This window comes from Bison bison, unplaced genomic scaffold, assembly GCF_000754665.1.
Source record: "Bison bison bison isolate TAMUID 2011002044 unplaced genomic scaffold, Bison_UMD1.0 scf7180017864171, whole genome shotgun sequence".
NCBI lineage: Eukaryota > Metazoa > Chordata > Mammalia > Artiodactyla > Bovidae > Bison > Bison bison.
Genome location: NW_011494743.1, coordinates 591818 through 603360, shown reverse-complemented (window position 1 = coordinate 603360; position 11543 = coordinate 591818). Strand labels below are relative to the sequence as shown.

The 11543-nt window shown below is 38.5% G+C and overlaps 1 protein-coding gene across 1 annotated transcript; it reads right to left on the bottom strand.

Moving 5' to 3' along the window:
- Positions 1-734: 734 nt before the first annotated feature.
- SEC61G (Sec61 gamma subunit) lies at positions 735-7861 on the bottom strand. The gene is made up of 4 exons (XM_010842039.1): positions 7578-7861; positions 6028-6126; positions 4576-4678; positions 735-905 (listed from the first exon to the last, which is right to left on the bottom strand). The coding sequence occupies exons 1-4, from the start codon at positions 7687-7689 to the stop codon at positions 896-898; spliced, it is 324 nt and encodes a 107-aa protein (XP_010840341.1). The 5' UTR covers positions 7690-7861; the 3' UTR covers positions 735-895.
- Between the last annotated feature and the right edge of the window lie 3682 nt (positions 7862-11543).

Below are 11543 nucleotides of genomic sequence, written 5' to 3'. Positions count from 1 at the left end.
TGTTCTGAAACTATGGAAGTGTATCTCATTCTCTGAACCATGGATCTCAAAACCAAGGAACCCTGCCCAGTAGTACCAGTCAAGACACCTGTCTACCTTATTCACAAAGACTCAGAGGACACTTACCAAACATGTGCCGCTGAACAATTTTTTAAAAAAGAAAAAAATCACAACTCAGGAAATAAAGGTTCAATAATTAAACCCTGAATGAACAAATCAATAATAGTTTTACACAGAAAACTGAGAATAAACTGTCTCAATTTTACATTACTATTTTTTAAAGGGGAAAGAAGACAAGACCCCTTTTCATCTCATATTCAATTATCAGTAAATTCTTTAAAATATTCAGAACTCCAATGTTTAGGACAGTGTGACTAATTATGGTTTATCTGAAGAGGAGCTCTTGAAGCTTTTAACCACGATCTTCAGGAAGCTATTTCAAGTGGCACGGAAACTTTCAGAGGGGCGCTGACTACTTCTGTACACTGTGAGTGCTCGAGATGAAACTCCTACCCTACCTTCAAACTCTCTCCGTCATTACCATCCTTTATTTGCATGATCAGACTGAGACAGGAAAACTCAGAAAGGGCAATATTCCACTGTGCCTTTTAATTTTTCCTGTAAACTGAAATATGAAGGAGTGAAGGAAGGAAAAGAGGGAAGAAGGGAATAGAACCCATTATTTCTTACCACTAAAATCTGATAAGTATCTCTGATGGAAAAAAGAGAAGATGTCTATTTTAAAATTATTTTAATTTACAAATAGAAAACATCTTGGAAGAAAAAAATGAAAGAAAAACATAAAACACACAGACAAATTTCTGCTCCATCAGCTTCTCAAATCCTCACTTGTTCACCAATCCCCAAGATGAAAACTTCTTTTCTAAAAAGGTATTCAGCCACCACTGTAAAAGAAAGAAAGATGGTCAATTTTGAGTATTAAAGATTTTAATAATAATAAATTTGAAATTCAATATGCTCTAATTTTATGGAACCAGAACCAGTTATTTGAGAACCACATCTATATTACTCCAAACAGCACAAAAGAGAAGAAACTGAACTTTAAAATCTTGGAACTGAAAAGGCCCTTACAGATAATGTGGCTGTTGGAACAGGCTTAATCTGTTAAAACTCAGAATCCTCATTTGAAAAACATGCTTAACAGCATAGCATAATGTCTTTCATAACAAGATGAAAAATATGAATTATATAACAGGACTGTTAGTTGAGAACTTTTTCAATTTGATGTACAAACTGGTTCTCAACCACTGTATCTTACCCAAACCACTCAGAAACCTGGATTAATAACAAAAATTGCCTTCCCTATAGAAGAACGTCTAAGTTTCAACAGCAAGAACATTAAAATAATATACTCAGATACATGTTTTAAAACTGTAATGTTAAGGAAAGAAGATAATTCCAGTACTAGATGAAAGTTCACTTGGGATTTTCTGTAACATCTTACTGAAAAACCTGAACAAACAATTTGGCCAACCCAAAAATACTCCTAAAAACAAGAGCCCTGCATCTAAACTTTAACATAAAGTATTAAGGGCTTACTTCATTACACTGTATTGCTTAAATTAAAATGCCCACAACTACATAAATCCTTTAACTTATAACCCTGTGGATATTAATTCTGACTGCTTTAATTGTACAGAAGAGGAAAGAAAAATCATAAGGAAAACAGAGTGATAACTCAGCCTAATGAGAGAGTAGTTTGTTTATTCTTCACTTGCTATCATCTCAAAATGATTTTAACAGTGATTTATATGCTCTTTCAACAGGAAAAAAGATTTCTTTCAGTTTTACAGTTGTCATGGCATATCATGAAGAGAGTAAGTTTTCTGATAGCTTTTTTCACAAAATGTTTCTTTTGGCCCTCACTTTAATGTAAAAACTATCTAGAGATATAAACTTTTAACTCTTTATTTTGATACATTTTTGTTACTAGAAGAATAGTTTTCTAAGCAACTAGCTTCCTAAACGGAGAAGGCAATGGCAACCCACTCCAGTCCTCTTGCCTGGAAAATCCCATGGACGGAGGAGCCTGGTGGGCTGCAGTCCATGGGGTCGCTAAGAGTCGGCCACGACTGAGCAACTTCACTTTCACTTCTCACTTTCATGCATTGGCGAAGGAAATGGCAACCCACTGCAGTGTTCTTGCCTGGAGAATCCCAGAGACGGGGGAGCCTCGTGGGCTGCCATCTATGGGGTCGCACAGAGTCAGACATGACTGAAGTGACTTAGCAGCAGCTTCCTAAAAGTCAGAGCTCAACTATCTCTAAGCAGTAAGATTTGCAAAAGATATACTGTGCCTGCTGTAGAAATTAGGATTAAGAGAAAGAAAATTTTTAACACTGGTTTCAAAGACCTGTTGGGAACATCTCAGTGTCAAAAAGGTGTACTGAGAGTGCTTCATCCTAAAAGGTACTTTAGACCACAACTCATATAATGAAATAAAAGATGTTCTAACATAAAACTAAGATAAATAACAATGCTGAAGAGATTCAAAATTCAGAAGTCTTCTATAAGGGAAATCTAGCAAAAAGTAATTTAACAAGGGTAATGTTCCATTCTTAGGCTAAAAACAAACCACACCAAGTAAACCCAAGATAAAGGAAATTTATTTAGTAGTTACTTGTGAGAAACTGTCTGAAGACTTGAGTCTTAGCAAGAAAATATCCACAATAGGCAATGGAGTCTAGGTACCGGATTTTTAAGAGGGCTAATGAAATGCAAACTGGAGCCTGAAGCGAGGCCAGTGACTCAGAATGAGTAATGGCCTGCACAGTGGCTAAGAACTGAGGCTCTGGAAACTGGATTTCACATGCTGCTCTACCACTTACAGGCATGCAATGTACTTACTCTCTATGCCTCAGTTTCTTCACCTATAAAATGGGCACAATAACACTGCTAATCTCACACAACTGTCACGAGAGTTAAAAAGGTCAACTCACACCAAGCTGTGTGTCCTCGGCACACACCAAGTGCATAATAAATGTTAACAATTATTACTACCATTGTGATCATTAGAAAAAGGTTAAGAACCTTACATCGTTCACTTAATTCGACACTTACTCAAGTGCCTTCAGTATGCACAAGAGAATACTGTACTAGGTTCTGTAGTACATATATATACATATATCTACAATATAGACGTATGTATACACATATGCATGAATATACAGTCATATATTAGTATTACATTATCAATTAAGAAATAATTCTGTAAGTTACACCTGTCTGACAATGGGCTAGGAAGCTGCGTAGCAGAAGCACTGAGCTGACATCACAGACTCCACTCTACCCACTCTATTTACTGATTAGGTAGCGGCTGTAGACCAAAGACACTGAGGCTCAGCTTTCCTAATTCTACTTGAGGATTTGCTCCATGATTCCAAAATTCCAAAAATGGCTTTCCTCACTAGGAATATAGCAGAGATTTCTGAACTGATGGAGGAGCTTTGAGATACTTGGTGCTTTCCAGGTCTAACTCTCCGTGATCCTTTGTAGCAAGTCTGCATAACAGCTATGAAAACCTACTTAAGAAATCCACCTGACCATGCTCATTCAGTCACGTGTCATTTAAAAGACAACTTCCACAAGCATCCATAGTAAAATATCCAGTACTTAAGAGATTTATAGTTTACAAAGCATCTCCACCTTATAAAATAAGCCTAAAAGGCTTATCTCAGGATTAGATATCTAAATGACAGGTAAGGCTCAGAGACCAAGCAAATACAAAATCACAGAGCAAATAAGTACTACAACAGGTACTAAGTCTTTACACCAACAAAACTGCCTAAAGCTGCCTGCTCTAACTGCACACTGCCCCAAGCTGTCCCAACTCATGAGTGCTTAATGAATCTAAAAAGCAAAAGCATTTAGAAAAGAATAAAGCAATTCCAGTGTTTTCCAGCCTTTTCTCCTCCTAATATACTTAAGTGTATTAGTATCAGTGTCTCATTACATTAACCACAACTTCCATTTAGGTTTGAAAATTGTTTTTTAGGTTTTACATGACTTAAGTCACTTATCTTTTCTATAGCCCTAGTCAGGAACTATTATCCCTATTGAATACACGGGACACAAAGGAGCTAAGTTGTCCAAAGTTATGACAGCTATTAAGTACTAAGAAAAATCTGAATATAGGTAACCTGGTTTAGGTTTGAACTCTACTACTATAGTGATCCTCAGATGGGGAATATTTCCTCTGCACCTTAATGCTGACAAGTTCATGTACTGCACAAAGAGAACCTGGATTTGAATACTGGTTCTATCACTGAATACCTGTTTTATCTCATACTGAGTACATTTAACTAGCTTCTTCAATCCTTTAAAATTTTACTTATTAAAAAATGACTGTGTATCTCACATAGTAGCTTTAAAAATTATGTAAATATAAAGTTACTTTGAATTATCTGGTACTCAGTAAATAGCAGTAGATTCTATCAACATTAAAAAAATCAAAGAAACATTATCTATATATTAACCAAATAGCAGACTGTCAACTCAAATGGTCTGCATTTTCATTTTATCCTTGATAGTGTCTGTTTCAAAAAGTTTACTTACACAATGATGTTATTAATAGGAATATGGATCAATTTCACAAAAAAGCCAATGAATCCCATTATAGCGAATCCTATTGCTGTTGCCATGGCAATCTTCTGGAATTCTGGATTTAGAAACACAAAATTTACATTACTTTTTGCACTGTCACCGCAAATAAAGGGGGAAAAATTAGCACTGACATAAATAAACTTACTGGTATACACTTCTCCTGATAATAAGAAAGCATTTTTTTTTAAAAAACATGATGTATTAATAGTAAATAAAATACGACAGATTTTTAATTTTCCTAATATTTAAGGAAATATAAAAATGAAGTGCATGTTCATGCTAGTGAATCCATCAATAAACAGAGAAATATTTATCTTCCTAGCAAATGACCAGAATACCAAAAAGGAAACATGAATACACAGTATTTGTCTTAAAAACTTGTAACATTGATAAAAACATCAACTATAAAATCACAGAATGTAATTTTTTATAAATAATAGCCCCACTGTCTTTGATATTATCATGAAGCCAAAAAACAAGGCTTGAAAAACTGAATAGGGTCAAACACAGTTTTATGTAAAGGTTCAGACCCTGTAATGTTTCCATTTAACACTACTTCCTCAGGGAAGCTCTCCCTGCTTGGTTAGATTGGTTAGTCCTCCTAAAACATGCTGGTACACCTTCCTCTATCTACCTTACATAACACGTACCACAGCAGTAACTAAAAATTATAATTGTCATTATTTGTTTATGATTGTCTTCCCTCAAAGATTCTAAGCTCCACAAGAGCAAGGACCATTCCCTAGTACGTAATTTTATATATTATGCTATATATGTAGTATAATATGTAATATTACATTGTCTATTATATTCCCAGTCCTAATCAGGCAGCAGTCAAAAAAAGAGCAGAGATAGACAAATTCTAGCGCATCTTTGGACGGGGAGGCCCGGCATGCTGCGATTCACGGGGTTGCAAAGAGTTGGACACGACTGAGAGACTGAACTGAACTGAGTGCATCTTTTAACACATCAATTATGATAAATAAGAAACTTCCTAGGTTGGTACCAACTATGCTGTTGATTTCATTATAAGGCCTTTTTTGTTTGGGAGAGGTTTAGGGGAAGAGTGACATAGCATGAAGAGTTTCAAAAGATTTTTCAGAGTGGAAATGTGAAAGATACTGAAAAGTCATTACATATGACCAAGGCAAAGGCAACATGGAAAATAAGGCTGTAACAAATAACCTTATAAGTCTGGAAAACACATAAGAAAGAAAAATCTGTAAGGGATGCACAAAGTACACAAAACGTAGCAAAAACTGACAATTCCAAAAAACAATAAAGCAAAAATAAATCAATTAAAGTGATGAAAGAAGTACAACAATTATTAAACAGGAAGACATTAATAAAGGGCTTAGAGAATGCAAAAAATTAATTTTTTTCCTCTCATTCCAAAGCAATTACCTTTTCTATCAGGTTTGGTGCATCTTTTAACCAGCCGAATTGAGTCTTTCACAAACTGCCGACTTGGCTCAACGAACTGCATTACCTGATCCATGATGTCTGTTTAAAAACCAAAAATGAAAAAAAAGATGATCACTGGTGTTACTTACTATAGCTTCAAGGACTTGCCGATTCATATCAAAACGTAAATGAGATCATCCTGATATGAGTGGGTGGATTTCATCTCATTAAAAAAAAAAGAAATTAGACTCCAAGAGTAAATCAACACTATTTTTTGTAATCTCCAAAACAAAGGCAGTAAAAAAACACAGGTCTTGCCCCTGTTCTCAATGATCAAGGTGCATGCTCTTAACATAAAAGGGCACTCACTACTAAAGGCTAAGCACCGGACAATACATCCACTCCTTACACACCCTGCAGTCCTCTCACTGTTTCTGTTAAGGAATCAACAGTGTTGAGATGCAACCAAGCATTTTCTATATTTTACTTTAAACTCCCGGGACACCAGTGTCTGGCGCGGTGAGTGCCGATTGGGATGCTTCAAGAGCCTAGAGTAGAGGCAAATGTGGACTTCAATCTGATTGTTCTCTATCTATACAATTTTTAAAACCACAAAATCTGGCTAAACCAAGATTCAGATTTTCAGAAGCTATTTGGCTAAATTCTAAATCTTTGGCTTTGGACACACTTTTTAAGGAAAACGGCTACACATTTTATCAACAGGTTCTTCCGTGGAATCTATCACACAACTGGAATGTCATCCAATCCTTAACAGTCACTGGTATTTAATGTAACAGCTAATGAAACCAGCTCCTTACTTGTACTTCACTTATTTCTAGCACAACAGTGGCCAGGGACAGTTGAATTAAGGCCATTCATAAGAGGAGGTGGTGGTTCTACAAATCCCTTTCTATGAAATGTAGCCTCTCTAGGCCCTAGTTTTCTTACCCAGGGTGGGTTGCTAAAACAAGATATATGAAACACTCAAAGTATGTCAGGAATTCTATAAACATTCTAGGCCAGGTATGCCAGGCCCAGAATGTTTTCATTTAACTGTTCTTCAACTCCAGTGAGTTTAAAATTTATAGATATCTTGATGAAAGCGAAGCACCTTTTTTTCCTAGACAAAAAAAGCGTTAACACCCGAAACACTGCACTGAATGTCAGGGAAGGGGATCCAATAACCCCTTCTGAACTGATTCAGATTCTAGATTCACTCTCCCACGTCACAGCACAAGACTGAGCTCTCGAAGACACATTCCACGGCCCCAGAGCCGACCCCGAAGGGACCCTCTCTGACTACAGAACCGAGTGGAAACGTTCCCACAGAGGTAGCCAAGGACGGGCGACCTCAAAGCTTAGGCCCGGGCCAACAGTCGGCCGGAGGGATCGAGGCCCTGGAAGCCCTTCTCCGTCAGACTCGCGGCTCTGAGTCAGCTTTCCCCGACGCCTTGCGGACAGGCAGCAGGCGGCCGGAGGGCTCCCTCACGCCCTCTGCCTTCGCTAGTGCCCAAAGGGTAGCTCCGAGCTCCAGCCACACGAAACCTCACCTGCTCCGCGTCTGCTCAACAGCCAAAGACACGTAGCACAAGAGCCGACAGACAGACGCCCACAGGAACCGGAAACCACGCCCAAATACCAGCAGCCCACCCCTCCGTTCATTGGGCTCTTGGGAATACGTCAGCGCGCAGGCGTAGTCCGATGTTCGTCTGGACTACACTTCCGGAAACAAGCGCACCGATTGCACAGCTACGGCACAGAACTTGGCTTAGGCCTTTCGCGGCCTGCGTGGGGAATGGGGAGTTGCGTTTGTCGCGTGGGCCCCTCCGCTGCCTGGGCGGGGCGTGCATGGTGTGGGCGGTGCTGCGTGGCAAGGTGGCAAGAGCTCTTCCGCTGTGTGGGTGGGCTGCGTGGCTTGTACCTTCCGCTGCGTGAGCGGGACGCGGGCGTGGCGTTCGTCTCTTGGACGCCTGCGCTGCCTGGGCGGGGCGTGCATGGCGTGGGCGGGGCTGCGTGGCGCCTTGGCGGTGTGGGCAGGGCTTACTCCTGGTCCGGTTCTTCATCCCGGGCTGCTCCCTTGGAGAGTTACCTTTGCAGAGCAGGTCCGTAGGACAGGGGATTGGCTCTGATGTGTTTCGTCTTGGACGGTTATCTCCTGACTGCCTATTCCTTTGTATGTATTTAATTGTATTGGTCATCATGAACCTTATAAGTAATATAGTGTTTTATGACCAGTCTCACTCAACAGTCTCATACCCCCAAAAGCTCGCTTTCCTCTGTATTCCTCTTTGGAGTTCCCTTGGAATGGAAGCCTTCATTCTCTGGGTTTTGCCAGTGGGAACGTGGTACAATGTATGTATGTAATCTTGACTATGGCTTTTGCTGAGACTATTGATGGTTGGTGGTAGGTGGTGAGCTTGTCAAGGTGTGATTTTATGTTTTTAGAGTGAGTCAATCTTTTCAACAATTAGTTATCAAGCATCTACTGTGTATAATACTTTATTTTACTAGGTGCTGTGAATGAGCCAGACGTGTGGTAAGGGAATTTACAGAGTAGGGAAGGGAACAAACAAGAAAACAAAGTAACTATAGTTAATAAAATACTATGTGCAAATAAAAAACCTTCATGGATCACAGGCATGTCTTTAGGAAGGGGCCTACATAACTCAATGGAACTATGAGCCTTGCTTTGCAGGGTCACCCAAGATGGCCAGTCATAGTGAAGAATTCGGACAAAACATGTTTTATAAATAAAAAAGGTGTTGTGAAGGGGGAGGGGGGAGTAAAGAATGGCAGTGTAAAGACAGCATTCCTTTGGATGTTCACTATAGGACTCTTAAGGCACAGGGCTAAAGATGAACAATTCTTTAAAACCCCAATCTTCCAGAATTTTAAAATTCTTTAAATTAAGGCAGAATGCACATATGAACCTACTGTATGTATGGACTACCTGCAGTGCAGTGTATGAAAACTGTTAAAAACATGAATTCCTGACCTCTACCCACTGAATCAGAATATTTGGATGTTTAGGGGTTAGAAACCTATATAGTTTTAAAACTTACTACGCTTTCTTAGGTACTGAAGTTCATAGCACTGAGAGATCTAACCCCTCTCTGAACTCTGCTCTCTCAGCTGCTCACATGTGTTCCTCTGGTAGCCTTGTGCTTCATGGTTAGGCCAAGAGAGTAAGTGTTTCTCAGACCTCTGGGCTTTGAAAAAGTTTTTACTCTGCTTCATGACCAGCATATCCTGTAGTCAAGTATTTTCTGCAATGAGTACTGATATTAACAGGGTCCAGTATTTTGTTTTGACATGGACAAAAACCCATAATGGTATCATCACATATGTGGAAAACCTAGGGCTAGAAAACATATATTTGTGTGTGTGTATATATATATATACTTATATGTATTTGCGTATATATCTGTATATGTATTTGTGTGTGTGTGTGTATATATATATCTGTGTATATTTGTATGTATATATGTATATCTCAGGTGCCCATCACTCTGATACATATATATTTATTTATACAGAAAAGCACACCATGAGCATTGTGGACACCACATTCAAATATTATGTCCTTGTTATTTAGGTGAGAAAATATATTTTATTTTTATATAAATATATATAAATTTATAAATATATAAATATATAAAATTTATATTCGGGACTTCCCAGGTGACATTAGTGGTAAAGAACCCGCCTGCCAATGCAGGAAATGCAAGAGATGTGGGTTCGATCCCTGAGTTGGGAAGATCCCCTGGGAGGAGGGTACAGCAACCCAGTCTAGTATTCTTGCCAGGAGAATCCCATGGACAGAGGATCTTGGTGAGTTACAATCCATGAGGTCACAAAGAGTCTGCACAAGTGAAGCGACTTAGCACACATGCACACATATTTTTATATCCACACTCAAGTACTTAAAGTTTCAATTTCTTGAATTGTGAATTTATAGACATAGATATAGAAATGCCAAATATCATACAAGCTTAATACAGCCTTTTACCATGGAAGAGGTGAATTAGAACTATACTATAGCAACATTCCTGTATTTGTCATGAAGTGGTTTAGTAGACTATGCAACCACTGAAAAATAAAAGACTATGCGACCACTAAAAAATAAAAGACTACGTGACGACTAAAAAAATAAAAACTACTATATAGTTTTTCACTATATAGCTGAAAAACCAATTGTGTATTAGAATAGCATGAATGCCATTTCTCTGAAGATAAATATACAATCCACCCAAAACCCAAAAGGAGGCAAGAAAGGAAGAAGAGAGAAAAGAATATTAAAAGCAGTCCAGAAAAACAAACAAAACAGGAGAAGTAAGTATAATCACATCTGTAATTTCATTACATCTAAATATAATTTTTAAGTTTAAAAAGCAAATGTCAAAGTGATTGAAAAATACAAAGATTTAGCTATATACTGATTGCATAAATACACTTTAAATATAAAGACATAGGTTGCAAGTAAATAGATGGAAATGAAAGCAATGAAAAGATGTCAAAATTTGGTACCAGGGTTTGTTGATACCAGATAATAGTAGATAACGTAGACTTTAACATAGGAATTACTGGAGATACAAAGAGGGTATTTTCATAATGATAAAAGGTATATCAATCATAATACCTTTACCAGGAAGGTATCTCAATCACAAATTTCTGTGCACCTAGTAACAGCTTCAAAATACAGGGGAAAAAATTACAAACAATTCTACCAACAAGCAGGAGATTTTAAGTCTTCATTCCACAACTCAACAGCATTAGACAAAAAAGAAAATCAACAAAGAAATAGAAGATCTGAACAACTTTGTCAACTACTCTACCCTAATTAGTCTAGTAGTGGAGCACTACCCCAAAAAGTGCGAATATACATTGATTTCAAGTGCACATGGTAACTTTACGACGATATACACTAGGTCATAAAATAAGTCTTAAATAAAAGAGCAATCAAATCATACACTGTTTTTCCTGACCATTGTAGAGTTAGAAATCTATAAAAACTAGATACCAAGAAAAATCCCAGTTCAGTTCAGTTCAGTTCAGTCACTCAGTCGTGTCCGACTCTTTGCGACCCCATGAATCGCAGCACACCAGGCCTCCCTGTCCATCACCAACTCCCAGAGTTCACTCAGACTCACGTCCATCGAGTCAGTGATGCCATCCAGCCATCTCATCCTCTGTCGTCCCCTTCTCCTCCTGCCCCCAATCCCTCCCAGCATCAGAGTCTTTTCCAGTGAGTCAACTCTGCGCATGAGGTGGCCAAAGTACTGGAGTTTCAGCTTCAGCATCATTCCCTCCAAAGAAATCCCAGGGCTGACCTCTTCAGAATGGACTGGTTGGATCTCCTTGCAGTCCAAGGGACTCTCAAGAGTCTTCTCCAACATCACATTTCAAAAGCATCAATTCTTTGGTGCTCAGCCTTCTTCACAGTCCAACTCTTACATCCATACATGACCACAGGAAAAACCATAGCCTTGACTAGACGAACCTTTGTTGGCAAAGTA